This window comes from Drosophila virilis, chromosome 2 (genome assembly GCF_030788295.1).
Source record: "Drosophila virilis strain 15010-1051.87 chromosome 2, Dvir_AGI_RSII-ME, whole genome shotgun sequence".
NCBI classification, from domain to species: Eukaryota; Metazoa; Arthropoda; class Insecta; order Diptera; family Drosophilidae; genus Drosophila; species Drosophila virilis.
In genome coordinates this window covers 31,510,974-31,533,151 of record NC_091544.1, presented here as the reverse complement: position 1 = coordinate 31,533,151, position 22,178 = coordinate 31,510,974, and the positions used below count along the sequence as shown (strand labels likewise).

At 37.8% G+C, this 22,178-nt stretch overlaps 5 protein-coding genes across 9 annotated transcripts in view; 3 read left to right on the top strand and 2 right to left on the bottom strand.

Moving 5' to 3' along the window:
- Positions 1–5,193, bottom strand: part of mtd (TLD domain-containing protein mustard) — a 65,670-nt gene extending 60,477 nt beyond the window's left edge. For all 3 annotated transcript variants that reach the window (XM_015170687.3, XM_015170690.3, XM_015170685.3), the window contains exon 1: positions 4,877–5,193. In XM_015170687.3, coding sequence (XP_015026173.1) covers positions 4,877–5,178 — 302 coding nt within the window. In that variant the 5' untranslated portion in view covers positions 5,179–5,193. The remainder of the gene's footprint in view (positions 1–4,876) is intronic.
- An 11,224-nt stretch (positions 5,194–16,417) lies between these two features.
- Positions 16,418–17,467, bottom strand: LOC6632931 (stromal cell-derived factor 2). Its single transcript, XM_002056530.3, has 2 exons — positions 17,252–17,467; positions 16,418–17,128 (listed from the first exon to the last, which is right to left on the bottom strand). Exons 1-2 carry the CDS (start codon positions 17,310–17,312, stop codon positions 16,539–16,541), a joined length of 651 nt encoding a protein of 216 aa, XP_002056566.1. The 5' UTR covers positions 17,313–17,467; the 3' UTR covers positions 16,418–16,538.
- An 824-nt stretch (positions 17,468–18,291) lies between these two features.
- On the top strand, positions 18,292–18,924 carry Sws1 (SWIM domain containing Srs2 interacting protein 1). 2 transcript variants are annotated; one of them, XM_032433512.2, is made up of 2 exons: positions 18,292–18,452; positions 18,503–18,924. In XM_032433512.2, the coding sequence occupies exons 1-2, from the start codon at positions 18,341–18,343 to the stop codon at positions 18,922–18,924; spliced, it is 534 nt and encodes a 177-aa protein (XP_032289403.1). In that variant the 5' UTR covers positions 18,292–18,340. The 2 variants fall into 2 exon arrangements, with proteins under 2 accessions (XP_032289403.1, XP_032289404.1); XM_032433513.2 differs by having other exon boundaries at positions 18,320–18,434.
- Rad1 (Radiation insensitive 1) lies at positions 18,924–19,896 on the top strand. Its single transcript, XM_002056528.4, has 2 exons — positions 18,924–19,073; positions 19,137–19,896. Exons 1-2 carry the CDS (start codon positions 18,924–18,926, stop codon positions 19,860–19,862), a joined length of 876 nt encoding a protein of 291 aa, XP_002056564.2. The 3' UTR covers positions 19,863–19,896.
- Positions 19,897–20,182: 286 nt separating this feature from the next.
- On the top strand, positions 20,183–22,049 carry LOC6632928 (WD repeat-containing protein 55 homolog). Of its 2 annotated transcripts, XM_002056527.4 has the most exons (2): positions 20,183–20,340; positions 20,399–22,049. In XM_002056527.4, exons 1-2 carry the CDS (start codon positions 20,333–20,335, stop codon positions 21,903–21,905), a joined length of 1,515 nt encoding a protein of 504 aa, XP_002056563.2. In that variant the 5' UTR covers positions 20,183–20,332; the 3' UTR covers positions 21,906–22,049. The 2 variants fall into 2 exon arrangements, with proteins under 2 accessions (XP_002056563.2, XP_032289401.1); XM_032433510.1 differs by lacking the exon at positions 20,183–20,340 and having other exon boundaries at positions 20,391–22,049.
- The last annotated feature ends 129 nt before the right edge of the window (positions 22,050–22,178 follow it).

Sequence of the window (22,178 nt, the reverse complement as noted above, 5' to 3'; positions counted from 1 at the left end):
CTAAATGTGTTGCGCTTTTCTAGTTAATTTCATTTGTTTAAGCCAATTTCGAAAGTATAAATCGATGTAAAACAAATCGTAGTTTAGTTCTCGATTGTAGATTGCTCGCAAGGACAACAACAAATAAAAGTTAATAAATATTTATCGATATTTGTCGATGGCGTTTGGGCAAGGGGAGGTGATCACGCGTTTATTATATGTTCTATTAAACAATGATAGGTAATTATAGGTAATTATTTTGATATAGTACACACAAATGTTGACTGACATATGCTTCAAATGAATGTCAAGCTGTTGACATTGAATATTTAGATTCAAGGATGTTGAAAATCAACAATGCAGAATAGTGGAAAATTATCGAGAGTGAAATTATAGCGAGAACGTGGAAAAAGCGGGAAAGTAATAAAAGGCTCACAATTATAATGCTTTTAGATATGACCTTCTGTCAATTTGAATGAGCATGAAAAACGCAAATGCAATTTCTGAGTAAATTTCAAAATTAATTCCGACAAGTGCATATTTTTGACACATAGCCCAAACATGCTCGTGTATATAGATATATGCATATACATATATATTATCTTCTGCTGCTTAGATAACAAATAAATTTCGTCGCAATTTAATAAAGCCAAATTCTTTTGTTTGTGTAGAAAATGTCAAGCAAACACTGGGTCCACAACCATTCTGTACAATTGGAAAATTAATAAATATAGTATATACAAATATAAATAAATAATGTAATTTATAATATAATTGAACGTAGGACATCATAAAATAACACATAACATACGGCATGTTTGGATACGCTGATTAAGTCTTGTGAGTGTGATTAAAATGCCACGTGCGACACGTTTCACCGGGATTTATGGCTAACAAACAGTAGCATCAGTCAACCATGGAATCGGTTGATTTATAGAGCTGACATGCATTAGCTTATATGTGACACGGCGAGCACACCTGGAGAGCACAGAAAATGATTGACTTGAAGAAAATATTCCCAAGCTGGGTTATATGTACACATATATATACATATATATACAATATGATATCATCGCAGACTTTAGATTAAGTTCGATTAGTGTTGGTCGCGAATTTCCTGAAATTTCTCCGGAAATGAAAATATATTTAACTTGACTCAACTAAACATTAAACAGCTTAGGCAACGCAACTACAGGCATATGCATAACGCATATTGAACAGCATTTCCCTGCGCAATATGGCACTTAATTGTGGCAATTAATTCATATTCATAAAGGCAACAAGAATTCTCAATGCCTCTCAATTAAGTGCTTTACTCTCGACGCCTTCCTCACAGCTTTCAATTCTATTATACATATTATATTGTTTATATTGTTTCGGTTCGTTCGTGCAGCTGGCAGGAGCATTCGCAAAACATTCCCAGCGACATCCTTCACTGACAAGGGACACTATTTGCGAGCCAATGTTACATTTTATGCCCGGCTCTGGAGCTGATAAAAACCACGCCCTAGACTCATGGCTTGCACTGTGCTCAAATGGCAATAGTTTATGTGCATCTGGACACTAGTGGATCATATCGAAAAGCCGCTCTGTTCAGTAACCATAAACGTATAAATATTGTTAGTCAGCGATTTCAATAATTTAATACTGACTAAACTCGGTTAATCTGATTAACTAGAACCACTGTGCGCATTGCAATCGATGCAAATTATGGCCTTAAACAATGCCAAAAAACAGTAGCCGCAGTGAAACTGCAATATACCCTGTACACATAAAATTAGCTTGAAAAAAAATGCTGGAAAAAGATCGATATCTGTACCTGATCAATGTTTTTTGATATTATCGATCTTTTCAAAACGAAAAAAAATTTAGAAGACAGTTATTTTAAAAAGAATCAAATTTATTATTTTCCAAGTCAATTCATGTGAGATCAGCCTTAGTTTCAAATTTGTTTAAGTTTTTGCGATTTGAAATTATTTGGCTTTTGCTCTCTTTGATTAGGTGCACATCGCCAGAATGCAAAATATTGGCAGAAAGTCCTCAAAGGTTGTCAGCTCTTGCTTTTTGTATTGATATTTTCCGATATTTTTTGGTTAAAAACCTGTAGCTTGTATAAAGAAATAAAATTATTTTACTTGACGCTTTCTTTTGCTCAAAAAGTGTTGGAGCTGGCAAAACATCGAGAACATTAAGGATTCCAAAATAAATCGATAGTTTTCTACACATTAATTATATCGATATATTATATTGTTTTCCAGCACTAGTACTCAGCGATGATTGGAGAAAGAGTGGTAGAGTGGGAGAGAGGGCGCTGAGTGAGTGCGAGAGACTGCAGGGTATCTGCTCGTCGTGCACGCTGCCATAGAATGCTCTGACTTGTTATTGTTGTCATTGTTGTGCTGACATCGCTAGCCGCAGTAGAGCACATCACAGCTGCAAGTGAAAGTCAAACATGAAATGCACACACACACACACACACACACGCACACTTAACTTGGCGGATATTTAGCGTTTGGGGGAGCAGAGGACGTGGCTCGACAGGCAGCACTGGGGTAGTGCTGATGACGGCCATAATGTGCATCGTTTCATGGTCAACAGCTATTTACAGTCGCTAACGGCGTGCGTGTGAGTGTGTGCGTGTGCGAGTGTGGGTAATAGCAAAACAAACGCTTTACCATGCAGAATGGGCCAAAGGATTAGCGAACGGCCACACATCAACTGGCATTATCATCGGCTCATCAATATGGCCCCGGCGAACGGCGTTCAAGACGTGCTCGGCATGCTTAGGGTCGCATCTTAAAATTATCGACTCTATTAAAAATATACACACAGCATATTTGCATAAAAACCACCCAACTTTGGAGGGGCTTGTCGGTTTGTCGGAATTTTCGGGTATTACCTTCATATTGAGTTGTCGCATTTTTATGGCTTTGTTTATATCAATTCACAATTCGACAGATTAATTGCTTGTGGGCACCCATTATGCATATGTATGAGGGTTGGGAATAATTAACAATAATTATCAGTTAAGCTTAATCAAGGTTTGTCCGTCGAAATTCAGGAAGACTAGCTACACTGTATTCCGAATTATTATGTATATACACAATGCCCAAATACTTGAGTACAGAATGTGGCCAAACCAGTTGAAAGGCTTCGCCTTTAAAGATGCACTTCGCAAAGGCAGCCATAAGAAGCAACTACCAAAAAAGGGGGGGGAAAAAATATAAAAACCGGCGATCAAGGCCAAACTTTAAAAGGTTTCAAGGTTATAAATCACCTGGCCAAGCCAGGAAGCAGCCGACTCAAGAGCAGATGCAAAGTCCTGATGCATATCAGTGAAAACTGGTTTTGATGACTGAGAAAATAATAAAAAAGCAGATTCCATTCCCATTACATATCGAACCCATTACGACAAGCGAGCCACATTTACAGAGCATCGCCAGAGTTCTATAACGATGATAATGAAAGGCATTTAACGACAGGTCTAATGCAAAGACTGAAACCCGAAGTGAAAGTCATTTGGTAGCAGAACGAGAAAATCACAACAAAAAATAAGCCAGCATTAATTTCACTTAATCTTGGCATATTTGTACACATTTTTATGGCAAGAGAATCAGTTGCGAAGAGTTAACATTTATCTGACATTTATATTTTAGCAGCTGGATTCAGGCCATTTTATATGTGGGCGTCTGAAGGACGAAAGATATGCGAAATTAAAGTGTCAAATTGAATTGATTTATGGCCAATGATTCAACTGTCTGTTACCATTTATATTGCACAATTGCTTGTTGTGTATTCGCCTGCCTGATTTCGAGTTGATTTCTGCTTCGCTTCGACAACAATTCGTGTTCCCGTTTTCGTATTCGCCTTCGATTCGCGAATTCAGTAACAGATTCCATGTTAATAATTTCGGCCCAGAACTTAGGTTCTTTTATCTTAATTTGGTATGTAACAAAAATTATAAATATATTTATTTTATAAAATTGAAGAACTTTAGTTTTACATGCATATATATATATATATATATATATATATATATATATATATATATATATATATATATATATATATTATTATTATTATTAGATTGAAGAAGTTCTATATGTATTTATTTTTGTTGTGACTAATAAATTATTATATTATTAATCTTACAAAATATACATATCCTTAATAATCCTTAAAAATGTTCCAATTAGTTGAACTCTGCTTAGCTTCGACAAGAATTCGTGTTCCCGCTTTCGTTTTCGCCTTCGAATCACGAATTCGTTTGAAAAACTAAAGTTCTTCAATATACATATATATATTTATTTTTGTTGTTAGAATGTTTTTTTTTATAGGATCAGTTAATATTATAATGTTATTAATCTTAAAAAATATGCAGAAATTAACGTGTGACTTATAATATACAACTTCTAATAATCCTTAATAATTTTCCACTTACCCTGAGGTCACCTCAAAACTAAGTTCAGTTCAGGATTAGTTCCTAAATGCTTTAAATGTTTCATTTCATGTGCTGTGCATTTAAGTATGTGCTGAATTTGCATTAAGTTATCATCAAAGTGAGATCCTAACTGTGTGCAACTAGTTTGTGGGAGCTCAAAATTGTGTTTTTATATAAGAGTTGGTATAAAATTAAATTTTCTGCGTGCTGCTTCGAATTATTAGTGAGAGTCGTTTGTCTTAATTAAGAATAGTTAACTTTACGCAAATACAAGAATTCAAAAACTATAAAAACTTTTAAATACAATTTTTCCAAAAAAAAAATGTTCAATAAAAACGAACACTACTTAAAAAATTGTAATTTCGAATATGGCAAAACAAATTAAACTTAACACGAGACTAAAAAAAAATTGGAATTTGGAAAAGCTTTTAAGAAATACTTGAAAGCAGGACTTACTGCCAGGAGAAGCTGCCGGTGATACCATCCTTGAGCCGATCGCGCAACGAACGCTGTCGACTTGGTCCGGATCCGCTCAATGGCGGCAAAATCGTATTCTCTCCATCCTCCAGCACTGTGGCGATATTCGATGCGGACGTGGATATGGGTGCGCCGGCATGCTCCATTATCGGTGGCTGTTGCTGATGGTGATAATGAGGATGGTTCGATGGATGTGGGGAGCCCGGCGAGCCCGCTGGCGAGTCTCTGTTGTTCAAATGACGCCGGATCGAGCCGTGACGTGGTGAGTTTTCGCGTGACATTATTTAATTTAATTGGAAATTTTTGGTTTGGTTTCAGTTCAGTTGATTAATTTGGTTCAACGAAAATTTGCATAAAATAATTAGAAGCATAAAATAATTAGTTCAATCGCAGCCAATTATTGAAAGTTTATTAATTAAATTTGTATTTCTTTTTATTTTTTTGTTTTTTTTTTTTTTGTGGTTAAATTTTTTGTAGATGAAGAAAACGAGCGAGCTGAGCTTGCAGTTAATTTGTAGTTATTTTTTCTTAGTTGGTGAGTTTATTTATTAATTGCACATAGAGCCAAAAATGTTGTGTAAAAGTTTGCTATTCGGGGGGATAGGCATATACCAGAAAAATTAGTTGAACAAATAAGATAATAAGAAAACTTATTCAATTCATATATGTGTAGATATTGCACTGAGTAGAATAAAATTATGTTTCAATACGCGAAATTCACAACAAAATATTTTAGATTCTGTGAACGAGTAGAGAGTGCGTTTTGGCGTGTCTTGTGTACAGTTAAAGTAAGTATATATGTAGTGTATATTATATATAAAGTATAGTTGTTGTATTGGTTGCTTTGTGAAAAAGAGATAAAGTTAAATTTCAAGTAGGATCTGCACAGATCTCCAGCAGCTATTCTAAGTATAAGCAGAAGAGTAGCATAGAGTTGAAATAAATTAAAAATGAGTCCAGTAAATGCGAGTTTTCAAGCGTTCTCAAGCAGCATGCACTTTTTGTATTCATAAATCTTATGAATGATTTCTTGTTATTTAGAAAGCAGAAAGCAGCGTGGTTTCTAGATTTTTATTAGTAGCAAAGAAAAACGCACATAGTTGGCCCGTGTTACGCATCATATCCAATGGCTCTGTGGTTTCCTAAATGTTTCCAAATTTTTATAATGAAAATCGTACGAATACGATCAACGCGTCGTTGGACTTGACTGCATTACACACACGCATACATATATCTCTTTAGCTAGATATACATATATCTAGTTGGTTTTTGAGCAGACTAAACTATACAGATAGTCGGGCTTATCAGTCGCTTTACAAGGCACATACAAGTAGTTCGAAATTTATATACATTCATAAAACAATATTGTTATGGGTATTACGAGTATTAAAAAGTTTAGTAAACAGCAGACATTTGCAAGAGGGTAAACAATCTATATATTAGACATTTGATATTCATATTGCTATTGATATTGATATTGATATTCCAGTTCTTGTGTTTTAGGCATTTTCTTTGCTCTTAACTATTGCACAAATATTGACATACATCTAGGAGGCTAAGTATATCTATTGGCATAGCTGGGCGGGCATATGTAACATATATATGTGTGGGCATAGCTGTTATACGAGCATTGTGGTTTAATTAGTTTTGCGTATTCATAATTTAATTAGCAATATGCATATTCTTGTATTTTGTATTTGTGTCTGTGTGTGTTTTTTTTTATCTGCAATTGTCATTATTATTTGTTTTATTGTTGCTATTGGACCAGGCCAGTGTTGATCGCAGAGTGTGTTTATTGTTGTTGTTGTTGAGTTGTGTGTGTGTTTTTTCTGTAGTTTATAATTTGTTTATTATTGGTAAGTAGATTTGGTATTGAGAAGTAGGCAACGAACCTGCAAGTAAAAATAGAATAGGATAGGTGTTACTCATCATATTATCTTTCGCATACAATATATATAAAATATATAATTTTCACATATTTACATAAAGCCTTTTGCAACCGCATTCAGGCTCAAATCTGTACAAAAATTCAACAGGATTTACCAAGCCTCCAACATCGTCGACAAACCTTGAAAAACTCTAGTTGCCATTCACCAAGTCCAATGTCAAGTTGCATTTGTCATGCACCCTCTCAAATAACCAAAGCCCTAAATGAATTATTCATTTCAGTATTGCAGTGGCACAAGAAACAATTTAAATTACGAGAACAATGGAACCGATAGTAGACCGACTTACACGAACAGGAAGAGTCGTAAAATCGTTGGGCACTTTTCATGGACAGCCTGAAAGTATGCAATCATTTGAGCCCAAGATTCTTTTTATGTCTTGCCTACCCAATAATTCATTGACGTATGCATTTGGCATATCCTTGCAATGCAGTTAAGCAGGAATGACATGCTGGTGTTTGTACAAAACATGTACGTACAGACATACAAACTTTTAAAAGTTTTGATACATAGAAATAAAACATGTAAGAGGCTCAAGTGAGAAGTTCCCGACTAGGGGATACACTGAAACCTCTTTGATTTTCATTTCATTAACTATAAAATGATACTTATATAACAGTCTAGAAGCTACATGTCAAGTTTGGTGACTCTAGTAATCGATATCGATTTTAATCGATTACTTGGAAAGCGGACAATTTATCGATTATCAGATTATTATCCTGCAGGGGCTCTAGGAGGACCTGCGTTGCAAATTAGGATATCTAGATCATAAAGGTTACGAGACTTTTGCGTTCATACATACGGACGGACAGACGGACCAAGAATATATATACTTTATGGGGTCAGAAATGCAGAAATACATTAATACCCTTTTTTACCCATTTTTAATGGGTTCAGGGTATAATTATATATATGTGGGTCCCAAGTCTCATCATGTGTATACAAATCGCAATGATTATTTTTATGAGCACTTTTTGTAGTTAATTCCCCGGCATTTTCTCGTTGTCTGTTGCTGCCAAAAACCCAACCCCAGCCAACATTTTCGTCGACCAGCTTCTGATGCTTTTGTTGCCAACAATGTTATGCTCTCGTTGCATTCGTTGTATGCAAACTGTAAAATGAGCAGCAGTCGCAGTCTGCAAAGGCGGAGGGCGGGTACCCTGGCACATTTAATGCTCGTACTTGAAGCGCAATGCATTACGAGCCGGACTATGGTAAGAGTTCCGATATTTGTGTATAAATATATTCCGGCGTGTATTATCACTTACGTATAAAGATTACATTTATGTACGTATTTTGCAAGCAGTGTCAATTTCAAATTAATTCTTTTAAATCGTTTCAATTTTGTGAAAAAAAATAAATTTTTTACCATGTGTGATTATCTACTTGAATGCCTAATTTTATCGATATTTGTTGATCTTGTCACCAAAATGAAATTCAAACTTAAATTAAATTGAATTAACAATTAATCAACAATCGGAATTGATTGAATGGCTTTTCCTTATTAGTAAATTTTGTTGGGCATTTAAAGTTCTCGGAGTTATTTAACTATTATTTATATTTATATTATTAATATTATTTTACTGCCACACCCACTGTAGCTGTAGTTGTAGCTGCCGTTTTTTACGGAAATAAATGTGCGACGAACTTTAAGCTGTGCGAATGTGTGTACGTGTGCCTGTATTAATGTCTCGACAGTGTTGAGTAATGAATGTTGCCTGCCAAAGCATCGAAAGCGAGATCCAATGTCCTTGCACGCGTCTGCTACCACAACCATTTTGAAGGCTATGCACTTAAGCGAGGTCGTAAAACCTGGCGTGAGCACGAAGAGTGCGAGAAATGCCAGAAAGAGACAGAGAGCGTTACATAATATGGCGTCGAACTTTAAGCCTTTTCAGTCGCAACATTTAAGTTTCGGTCACACATACACACACACACACGCACACTCAGTTATACTGTGTGCATAATTTCCGTCTCCGCTGAGCTTTGTAATGTTTCCTGGCACCTCTCTTGTTGCTTGTCGCAGTTTTGCCCTTTTCATTCATAATTGCCGGATGCATTTTCGCTTGTCCTTTTTTGTTGTTTTGTTACTTACAAGCTTTTGCTGTGCAAACATCAAGGATATCCTTGAGTTGGCAGTGAACAAATATTTATGCTGCGCGAACTGTTCCAACTGTGCACTTTCTGGCAGCCAAAGCTGATTAAAGCTGCCTAAGCCTAAGCCTTAGCGCATAAACTCAACTCATTTGCCTTAATTGAGTTCCCCTTGCATGCGCACATGCTATTCTGGGCCGGGCGGTGGTATTGGTATGGCAATGCATTAGTTGTCAAATTGGCACCATTAGGGGCAGATTTAGTTACCCTACTCGGTCAGCCCAGCGACCACTCCGAGCGTGCTGTGTCCAGCGCATGGACAAATGCAAATTGCATTCACAAATTTTACATGACCCTCCGTTGACAATGACCGAGGGGCATCCAAGGGGCATTCGTGTAATGCAACTGCCAAAACAGAAAATCGAAAAACCAAAAAATCCAGCAACGAGTATTGCACAAAATGTACAGGGCGAAAAATGCGATTCTGCGTGAATGTTATTTATGCATAAATGGAGTCAATTTCACAAGGCTCATAAAATATAGAAACGAACATTAAACTCTGCAAATGGGCGATCGCTTCACTGGGCGTAGTAAATCTCGAATGACTGCAAGTTGTGCAACGAAAAAGTTAGCTTTAAGCTTTAACTAATTTTAAATCGTTTAAATCCGGCTCGCCCAAATTTGGATTTTTGATAAAGTTGTGTTTGTTTGTTATAATAATAATAATGAAAATGATAATGGTAATGATAATGATAATGATAATGATAATGATAATGATATTAATAATAATAATAATAATAATAATAATAATGATAATGGTAATGATAATGATAATGATAATGATAATGATAATGATAATGATAATGATAATGATAATGATAATGATAATGATAATAACAATAATAATAATAATAACAATAATGATAATGATAATGATAATAATAATAATAATAATAATAATAATAACAATAATGATAATGATAATGATAATGATAATGATAATGATAATGATAATGATAATGATAATGATAATGATAATGATAATGATAATAATAATAATGATAACAGTAGTAATAATAATAATAGTAATAATAATATTTCGGGTATTAAATGATAAGGACTTAGGCACACAGACTGCAAGGATTATATGTTAGTTGAATTAATGCCGAACGGAATGACTGTGAATATAAGTTGCACTTAAGACGCTTTTATTTGTGCTCGGAACTTGCATTTGCATTTGTGGCTTCTGTCAATTATGCCATACCTTAATAATTGCAGTTTGTGCATTGTACACACAGCTAAATCTGTATGTATAATGCCATAAGTAAATATTACAAGCGGACTTAGCATTGGGCTTAAGTCTCTAAATTTCTTTCGCTCCCTCCATCCCGGGCATGCCTTAGACGCATTTAACAACTGTAAAGTGGCTGACAAGTGCCTGAATTTGTGTGCCGTTAGGTAGTGAGTAGGTACACACGTGCACTGAATGATTTGAGTATTACGACGTTTGAGCCGAAATCATAAGTGCACTCCATTTAAGTAATTAGGCAACAGTTTGTAGTACGTTCACTTGTATCTAATGAGCAAAAGCTTCTTAAAAACTGATTAAAGTTAGCTAAAAACATATTAAACCAAACTTAAAAATATTGTTATTAAAATTTTAGGTACTTTGAGGTCAAGTTAATAGTCTCCAATAAGTACAGGTAAGTTATGAAACAACAAAAAGTTACATTTAAACTAAAAATTATTGTTATTAAAATTTAAAAGTTTAGAAACTTTGAGGTCAAGCTAATAGTTTCCAATGAGTATAGGGAAGTCAAATAGTTCACGTAAAACACCTGCTCGTTGGACTTTTTCATGACATACAGTTACAGTTAAAGTCTGTAATTTATCAACTCCTCAATTATTTTACACGTAAGTGCAATAAAAATGACCTTGTAACCAATTACCTGGACGACAATTAAAATTGCGGCCTGGGCTTAAATATATGCAATTGGAATTCCCAGTGTGCGAGTCCAACCCCAAGCAATAAACGAGGTCCGTATGCTCCACAATGCCGCAGTCAATGGTTAAAAGTGAAAGTTTTGTGGGCTGTCTCAAAACTGTCAAGCCATTGGAATGGCTCACAAATCGTGTGCGAGATTTGCACGCGAATAGTAGCCCCCTACAAAGTCACACGCACACGGACACACACACACGCGCACGCACAAAACTTACACAGACAAAAGGCAGCACAACAGAACACCCACGCAGAATGTTTTCGCCTGGGCAGGAAAAAATAATTGTTTTTTTTTTTTTCGCAAAATGAATGCCGCGCATCAAATGGCCAATGGCTGCGCCTCTCTCTCTTTCTCTCTCTCTATTTTAGGCGCACAAGCTCTCAGTTGCTCAGTTGAGCGTTCTCTTTCACGCAACAGCAACACAAATACGAAAAGTAAAAAAAGAATATTGTTGGAAAAACAAAACCTTGTCAAGGACAAAGCCCGCAACGTAGTCAGAATCAGCTGAGCAGCCGTTTACAGTTGATGCCGTTATCGCTCTCAATTTCGTTCATGCGCACGCTGTTAACCTTAACGGTTGGCTGTTAGCGCTGTTAGCGTCACTGTGAATGCTCTGTTAGCTAGGTAAATATGGAAGCAGCTTTTATAATTGAGTTCCAAATAGGCCTTAGGACGACAAAAACATGTATATGCCTGAGAATATCAACCAAGTTGTTATTAGATTTGGCCACAAAATGTTTTTTTTTTTCTTTTTTTATAAACCCTTTTCTAATTTTTTTTTGTTTGAAAATATGTGTATGGGCTATCGAAGAATATCAAATAAAAACACGCCAACTTAACTAAACTTTACATTTCCCACGGGCTAAGAGAAAGACACAAATTAAATAAATAAGCAAATCAAATCGAGGTATCAGAAATCTGCATTCCGGAAAGTTCCCGAGTTCGAATAAGCTTTTCGGAAGAGGTAGTCCTCTGAAACGTAAATATATATATTTAAAAGGTATCCCCTAACATTAACTTAAACAGGATATCAGTAAACGATGTCCATCTGCAGGCACTTTACCGTAAGCTACTCTCCTTTTCGTATTTTATTTTCTTCATGCGCTTTTCCTAACGGACCAGAAAACGGCTAAAATACTTCATGTTGAATTTCAACGATAGCAATAACAACAAAAACAGGCGTTGGACAATAAAGAAAATAAGAAAAATAGAAGCAAAGCCAAAAGCAATAACAATAATAAACGGCACAACAAATGAAACGGCGACAGCTCAGCCAAGCTGCCAGCAAAATGTCCCCAAAATTGACGGCAACTTGGCCATTTGCTTGCGCCTGGCCGAATACACGAGCACACTTACCAGGAGACAAACAAACAATACGAGCCTAACAATGGCAGGATAACAAAGCATGTAGAGGCAAAGCAGCCCTGAAGGACATGCGTTTTGCCAGGAAATATGGCGTGGCTGTGGGAAGCCAGATGACCAGATGACAACAAGAAAACAACATGTACCAGTAAAAAAAAAAAAAAAAAAAGCAGCTGCTTGTAAGCGAAAATAAAATAAATAAAAGCCTCTCTACCATTGGCTTTGGAAAAGAAAGGAATTAGAATACTTGCATTAGGAAAATTCAAGAGCTACGATTTCCGAATGAAGAGGGGCTATATAAATGAAAAAATTCTTGAACATTAGAAATGAACAACATGAAAGCAAAAGAACGTAAAATGTGCGCTTAAGAAATTGAATAAGCAATTAACTAAACTAAAATGGGCATAAGACATGACTGAAAGGGCCTCATTAACAGGTAGGATGGGGTACAGGTGGCATGGGTACGACTGGTCAGCTTTTTACCAACTGATAATCAATAAATGTTGCGGAAACTGTGGAATCTAATGGAATGAAATCGAACTGATATGAAATTGCAACATACGCACAATTTTCAATGTAAGCCGACAAATTAAAATTCATATATTAATTTCTATAAAACTTATAATTATTGTAACAATATTAAAAATAAATATAGATATATATTAAAACTAACTTACATTATTTGGATCTGTTGGCTTATCTTAGGTTTTTATTTTCTGCTGACAACACTGCGTATGCGTAATATTCTTAATGTATTTTAATTGACACTACAAAATGAACCGGACATTATCTATTTGTACGGGCGCAAACACACACATAGTCACGCGGCATACGCACACACAAATACACACGCACTTACATATGTGTATGTTAGCTGAGATTTATATAACACAACGTCAAGTCGCGTCAATATGCGTAAGAAATGTTCCACTAAATTGAAAGTTATGTATAATAGAACATTTGTCAAGTTTATTCATCCGTGTCAGCCATTTTTATGGCATTTTAATTTTTTTTTTTTTGTTTTTTTTTTCAAAATGTTTTTGTTTTTTATTGAACTCGGGTTTTTTTTCTGCACGGTTTCGTTTGCTTAAACTTGCTCGCTCAACTGTTCACGATGTACTGTGTTAACGGTATTTGCGTGGCTGCCAAAAGAGAGGCAAACGGAACGAGAGAGCCAGAAGGAGGACTGGATAGATAGACAAGGGCAAGCGCGCTTACTTATTGTATCTGTTAGCTGTAACAGCTGCTGTTAAAGAAATCTTTAAAATGCCGCTATTGCAAAGTCTTAACAATATTATTGCCATACAAAAAATGTTATCTAGTTTATTAAGTTTCCACATTTTCAACTGCAATATTTGTTAACTGGTACAATCATGGTCATAACCTTTTAATTGATATTTTCAAATCAAATATCAAATATCAATAATATCATTAAATATTTTTGATTATTTTATTTTTATCAAGATAATATAAGAAAGAGCATTGCTTTAAATGTAAAAACTTTTGCTTTCGCTGTAGCTATTAGTTTCATGTAAACTTTAAAAACACAAACTGATTTTTGTTGTAGCTGCTGAGAACTTTCACTATCAACATTCGACATGTGCATATAACATACATGCATGTGTGTATGGCTGTGTATGTCTACAACGTGCTTTAACTGTTCTCTCTCTCTCTCTCTCTCTCTCCCTCTCTCTCTGACTGTCTGTTCTCTCAAATGGAGCTTGGGAATGGTTATGGCGTGCTGCGCATTCTCAGTGAGCGCGGCGTCGGCAGTTACCGTTGTTGTCGTCGTTGTCGTTGTTGGTGTTGTTGTTGTTGTTGACAGGCCTTTTCGGCCCACTTAGGGGCTTGTTTTCGGTTTTCAATGTTAAGTGCGATGAGAGAGCTGCGTCACCGACGACAGTCAAAAGGACAGGGGAAAGAAAACGAAGGCCAAGCGCAATAATTCTCGGGAGCCTACGCCTACGTGAATGGCTGGCAAATCGTAGAGCCTGACCCTCACACAATCAGCGAAGCGAAATTATTAATTATTTTTATACATATGTCTCTAGACTTTGTGCATTAAACGTCAAATAGCTCGAAATTAATTTAGTGATTTGGCGAATTATAATTATAATTAACGGAACTATCTTTCTAATACATTTTTCGGTTTAATATACTAAAATATTTTTAGGGAATCAGAGCCGAACATCTGTTTTTTTTTTTTGTTTTTTTTTGAAACCCTTGCAATGTCAATTCTGGAGGTTTCAGGGACAATACGAGATTTTGTCTTGTAACCTTTTTGTTAGAACTTCTCTGTTTGACCTTGATTGCCGGTATTTATGAGATGTATACAGATTTTTATGCCTGTAAGTTCTTCTGTGATTTTAGTTGTTGCCTTGTACTTTTTAAACAGGTGCCTGTGGAACTGAGAAACTTTTCCTTCGCTTTGCTGGGAGCTAAGCTCAATTGCGCCTGCTACAAAATTAAACAGCAGGTCGTCAGCCACTCGATACTCATTAGCCTTGGGAGAGGTTATTTAATTTATGTATGATATATGTATATATGGTTAGAGTTTAGTTTAGTCTAACTTATCATGCTGCCATTAAATACAACCGGCTGATAGTAAAAATTGTTTGAATATTTCGCGAACTATTTTTTTTTATTTATGTATGCTTTAAAAAGGGGCAAACGCTCAAAAGCAGGCAACAATTTTTATTGCTCAGCCATGCAGTCGTGCGTGCGAGTAACGGTTGTGTGTCTGTGTGCGTGTGTGTGCGTGTGTGTGCCACAAAGAGTGCGATATATATAGATGAAGTCACGCCCACACACATGCCTTATATCATAATATTGTGTAACGTATATATATAAAAAAAAAAAAACAAACTTTTAAAGAAAGCGTACGTCAATCTGTCAGTTAGTCAGTCATTCAGCTGTGAAGACCGCTCGGGCCCACTGATAAACAAGAATCGATAAAGCTAAACGCACGTTCTGGCCATTGTAGCTTTCCGAAAGCACAGGCAATGAGCTGGACCCTTTACAAACAGTTAAGGCTATCAGCGGCAACACAAGCTGCTTTTATGTTTGCGATAATTTCTCAGTATCCGCAGAGATGATCTTTAATCCTTTACTATAGCCCTCAGATAGGGCAAGATTAGGACCTTTTTGTATGTTTTCACTGAGAAACAGATAACGCAATTCTTTTTGGTCGCCAGCAATTTACGCTTAAATGGTTACAAGGACAACGCGTTTATGAGAAATATGTAAAAGTGAGGGGTGTGGTAAGGGGGGGTGGGGGGATACTGCTGCATTTGACCTTACTAAGCTTACTGACTGACAGGATGTGCACACAAAGCATTGACTAAGCTCTAAACAAAAGAAACAAACAATAAACCATCCAGCTAATGAGCATGAATTTCCATACACACATATTTATATATATATATATATGTACATATATATATGTATGTATATACTCAGAACTAACCTCAATTGTTTTGTGCACACAAATGTAAACAAAGCGCAATCTCGCAATTCTTTCAAAAAATTAAGTGACATTCATTAAAAAAATAACCAATATTCACAGCATTTTAAAAATGATTCAACTTTCAATATAATATTTAAATGCATGCTACAGGGTATTTGACGCTGTTGCCAATCTAATTCGCATTTAAAAACTATTAATCATATTCGCATTTACATATATGTATATACAAATTCCTGTATGTACACAATAATTGTTTACAACGCGAAACAGCTGCTAGCCATTAAGCAAATATTGTTGGAGTGCAAAAATAAACTGTTAAGGGCTTACAGCTGGTGAAACCGTAATATAAAAATATGTTTGTATGTATAAAAGCGCGCGCTAAAACACGTATGCATATACATACATACATGCATACTTGTATGCCTTAATGCGTACGTAGATGTTAATATAATGCGTACGTACATGATAATGCTTAATTCACCAATAGTGGATCTATTTCGCGTTCGGCCGTAATACTCGCATCTCAATTAGACGAAATGTGCAAATAATTAACGAATAAATAAATGTTAATAACTTTTACGAGAAAGGCTGGAAAGACGCGCCTAACGCGACGAAACCACGATATATACTAAATAAGCAACGTCTGCTCGAGCAGTGTTGAACAACGCAAATTTACTTGTTCTTTTTAATGCAAACAAACTGGTTCGCTTTACATAAATTCAGCTAAATTAGAGGTAATCAACTAATCGTAAAAATCTTATCCTGGTCTGTAACTACAGTTCCGTGTGAGCGTATTCCGCGTGCGTCGACTCCTTGTCTTTTGGAACGATATAGAGGCCTTCAGAGGTAGTCCAACGTGTTCCATGTTGTGGACTGTGCAGACCCACGATTTCCATTTGGCCAGAAATGGGTCGGCCATAAGACCGTCCCGACATGCCCAGATACATGCCAGTGTCAACGTGGCGCAGTCTTACGTGTGCATCTCGCATCCAGCTATCGTTGGAGCAAACGACCTCCCAATTGTCACCGGTGTCGCCGACTCCATCGACGCCATATGCGGACACCTCTTGCTCGCCGGAGAGCGGCGATGAAAAGTGATGCGAGTGCAGGTTTTTTTTGGTAGTCAAATGCTCCAAGGTTATGGTCGCACCACAAGCAATGGGCTCACCGCGCTCGCACAGCTTCTTGGTTTGCGCCTTGACCACCCAGTGGCTGTTGACATCCTCCTTCTGTTCAACGCCCGTCACCGATTGTTGACCAGATCCAGAGCCATACTTCACATCATGGGAGTGCAGTCGATACGCATAATCCGAGTTGAGCAATTTCAATATGGAGCCACATGTCACATAGTTATTCTGAACAGCTGTGAGAGTATTTATTATTATTGATAGGAATCGTATAATTGATATTTATAGGGCGGCAAGAGCTGAGTGGCCAATCACAGCACACCACATAAACAGCGACGCCGCTGCTGCAAAATACGCACCATTGTTATTAGGCAGACAGCTGATTAGCGCTAAAACAACGAACATCAGTGTGTGCATCATCCTGTCTTTCTTCTAATGATATCAATAATGTACTTAAACTAATATTTAATATGTAAAAATGCTGGAAATGCCGTACGCGGCGAAATCGAGTACACGCAAACAAACGATTTTGACAGTCAGCTAGTGTTGGCTTAGACGATGCGTGAGCGAGCGAAAAATACTTCCATAATGAACTGGTTCTAACTAACAGACATTAAGAGATGATAACAGAGTCAATGCCACAACAGAACAGCTGATGGATAACATTACTTTCACAGGCACTGTGCGATGTGCGTCAAATTAGCGGCGGTGACCTATCGGAAGAGGAATCGCTCCCTTTTAAATGCATTTATTTATGTTTTTAAGCACAACACCAAATAAAACCGGGCATTTGGGGACATTATCGGAGAAAACAAATAAATATTGAGTGAAACATTGCCACCCTTTTGTTATAATACTGTGTATAAACTCTTAAATAAGCTGTTGCCTTGTTTAACAGCATTATATCTTACCAACGACCATTTTACTGGTCAATCAATGGGTTTACGGCTATTACGTTAGGCTTCTTGAAACATGTATCTTCAAATTGGTATAGCGTACATTGAGGGCCATAATTCCTGAGAAAGGATAATAAGGTTCAAGTACAAGGCTAATTGTGTACGGTCATGTTTTATGGGGCTTGCAACGAGGTAGCTACACTGTTGTTTTTTGAAGATTGGTTAGCTTAAACTTGAGGCTTTTATCGCGTTTAGGAGGCTTTCAAGGCAGTTATCCCTGAAACAACATATTTAAACAAGGATGAAAACCTAATTGTTCAACCCTTTGCTTTACCCATCTTAAAGGCTAAAATTGAAAAACAAATGAATGTAGACAGTAAATAATATCATTTCTTACAATTCTGCAAATTGATTTATTTGGTTTTTTGCTTAAAAATGTAAATAAACGCATTTGAAAGTGAACGATTCCTCTTCCGATACCAAGTACTAAAAAATCGACGCTAAATTCGCGCCGCTAATTTGACGAACGTGCAATTTTTTTTAGATTTGTAAATGGCGCTTGATAATTATAAATTATTAGCAGCGGGAGATTTGTTTTTACCCGGCTTAGTGCAGCAGGTTTTTAATAAATACAAACGTGCGAATGGTACAATCTTAACTACAGGTAGTACTTGCGACATATTAAGACAATAATAACGAATATGTTTATTACAGCTGAGCGCGCTGAGTTGTTTATAGAGTTAAGCGCCTTGTTGGGCGAGGATCTTCTAGAGCGGGCACTGCGTCTGCTTGATGAGTGGAGCTTTATTATCTACTACACAGCAGATCGCTTACGGAGCATAGCGGAATTGAGCAGCAAGCGAAACTTGGCGCATGTTGTGCGCGTCGTACCAGGTGTAAATTATTGCAAGTGCCGCTATTTCCAGCGTTGTGTGTTGCAGCTAACAGACAAGGAGGAGGGTGTGGAGGAGGGGGAGCAGCAGGATCAAGACATCAACAGGAGCAATCAAGTTTCGTTTACCTGTGAGCACGTGTTGGCACAACGTTTGCATTGGCTTCTAAATCTAGAGCCACGGGCACAGATCTTGACCCTGGATCAGTTTAGATATTTCCACAACGATTTCTATGAGGATTGATGCAGCACTCGAAGCTGCTGTACGAGAAGGGTATCATTAAAAATCGCAGAATGTTAACGCAATCCCAGTATGAGAATTACAAGCTGGTGTGCCGTTTGGAGCACATAAAGACCTTCTACTCATCCATTAAAGCAATCTGTTTCAGTGATGTAAGCAAACTAGTTAATAATTTAAGCAATTCAACTGTCATTGATCAATACCCATTTTTACAGTTTGGCACGCTGCAAGCTAGTGAAGATGGACTACTCATCACGGTGGAGCAGGGCAAATCCATACAGGCCACATTGTTTATAGCGCCCGCTTTCTTTGCCGAGTTCAAGGTCGACGGCGCGCCAAGCTTCAGTGTGAAGATCAATGTACTGGCCGAGTGCCTGAGTCTGTTTGGCCTGTCCGATTGCAGCATCAAAATGTTGTATAAGGGAGAAGGTGCACCCCTGCTGCTGCTGCTGGAACCGCACGATGACGATCAGGTCAGCACAGAATGCTCCATTAAGACTACGAACGTGGAGGAGCCCATGGAGTATGAGCTGGATTTGAACAGTTCAAGCTTGAACACCATATTTATGCGTGGTCCAGATCTGTCCAATATCTTTCACGAGCTTGACAAGGCCGCTGATGAGTATGAGTTTACTATTTCGCCGTTAAAACCACACTTTAAGATCACCACATTGGGCGTCATGCAGGCAGAGTCCAGCGTGGAAGTGGCCAAATCCAGTGATATGATAATATTGTTTAATTGCCGTGAGACAACGGTGGCTCGTTACAAATGCCAGCAAATCAAGCTGACCAACAAGGCAATGCAGGTGGCCACAAAGGTGGCCATTAAAACGGATGCCAGTGGTTTGCTAGAGATGCATTTCATGATGCAATCTGATGACCAGGAGGAGATGTATGTGCGCTTTTTCATAACACCATTGCTAGAGCTTGACGGCAACTGAAATAAACTTTTTTCGACTGTCTGGCAGCACTGCATTCGTTCTAGTTTTTTTTATGCTTAAATACCCTGTATGCAAAAAAATTTGGCAAGGAGAGACACAGCGGAATCATGTACATATAATTTAAGAACCACATTAAATGTTAATACGATACATAAAACTACATTAATATATTACCAAAAAGAATACTCAAACGTTATTCAGCTACCATTTATATTATAGCCGCGATAAAAGTCATCGAGCTCTGTTGGGCACATTCAATTTTTGGCTACAGGGTGTTTCGACGCATTAACTGCAAATTGTTCTCGAGTAGTTGGTGATGTTGTTGTTGCCATGCCATCAGCTGTGCGCCAGGCATGTGTTTTGTTGTGTGTCATGCTTCCTCTTGCTACTCTTGGTTTTTGGTTCTGGCGAAAAAAAGCGTGTTCTGTCCAATAAAACGAGAAAAAATCAGATTTTAGGTCATTCCTACTATGCATACGTAAGTATTTATTGCTTTATCGAATAAGTCAACATATTTTTATCGAAATTATGGACAGGCATGAGCATTTCAAGGCGCCAGCGAATGAAGACGAGCTCGATGACATTGATGACGATATGGTAGTTGGTGTAATAGCTGAAATCGAACAGGAGGTGCTCAACGAATCCGAGAGCGATGACGATGAATACGATTTGGTGGACATGGGCGCACCAGAGCCGCAACAAGCTGATGGCCACAGCAGCTCGAACGAGAGCATCAGCAGCGATGGCAGCTTTGATCCGAATGCGGAGGACTCAGACTCCGATGATTCAATGATAGATGAGGCTGCATCTGGTGGTGCGAGCAGTGCCAAGAGGCGCAAGGAGCAAACGGCAACAGATGGAGTGGGAGCAAGTGGTTCGGGCGCCAGTGGAGGTGCTGATTATTCACATTTGGATGACGATGATGAAACGGATGAGACAGTGCGTGCCATTATAGCAGCTATAAAGAAGCCACGCAGTGCCCCGCCAGAAATCAAACTAGAGGATTTCATCACAGACATTTGCTTCCATCCAGATCGCGATATCATCGCTCTGGCGACCATAATTGGTGATGTGCATCTGTACGAGTATGGTAATGAGGAGAATAAACTGTTGCGCACCATTGAGGTGCATGCCAAGGCCTGTCGCGATGTCGAGTTCACAGAGGATGGACGCAGTTTGATTACATGTTCCAAGGACAAATGCGTCATGGTCACGGACATGGAAACGGAGAAGCTCAAGAAGCTATACGAGACGGCACACGATGATGCCATCAATAAGCTGCATGTGCTCGACGAGCGTCTTTTTGCCACTGGGGATGATGCCGGCACGGTTAAGCTTTGGGATTTTCGCACCAAAGATGCCATATTCGAGCTGAAGGAGGTGGAAGATCAGATCACCCAAATGCTTACCAACGAACAGAATAAGCTGCTGTTGGCGACCAGTGCCGATGGCTATTTAACCACCTACAATATCGGTGCTCGTAAATTATATGTGCAATCGGAACCGTACGAAGAGGAGCTCAATTGCATGGGCATTTATCGTGGCAGCTCCAAGCTGGTGGCGGGCACATCTAAAGGGCGCCTTTATACATACAATTGGGGCTATTTTGGCTATCATTGCGATATGTATCCGGGCATCAAGAGCCCCATAAGTCTGATGATACCCATTACGGATAGAATTGCTTGCGTGGCTGGTGAGGATGGTAACATTCGTGCCTGTCACATTGCGCCCTACCGCAATCTGGGCGTTGTGGGTCAGCATAATATGCCCATCGAATCGCTGGACATCAATTGCAGCGGTGAACTGTTGGCATCCTCGTCACACAATAACGATGTGCGCTTTTGGAATGTAAAATATTTCGAGGACTTTGGCGACATCAAGTACAATGAGAAGCACAATGCCTATAAGGAGAAACGTCACAATTTGCCCTCATCCAAGTGCACAAACGCCTCGGACTTCTTTGCCGATATGACCAAGGATCAGGACGATGACGACAATGATGGTGGAAACGATACAGCAGCTGGACCCAGTAATGTAACCTAGATATAGGATGTCTCTAACTCAGTCATACAAAAATCTGTAGCTTGGCATTATATATATATCATTGTTAAACATTTAACAATTTTTAGCTGTAGTTTTTAAGTCTTTGTGCTGTAAAAGCTTAATAAAAGTTAGCATGTACCTAAATACATGGCATTAATATATAATTATAAATGGGGGCACCATCCAAGTCTCTAGCTTAGGCGTATCGTATATGCCCCAGTAGTTATCCTATTTTTGGTGCTGATTTTTATACGGGGGAAAATGCGTTTGATA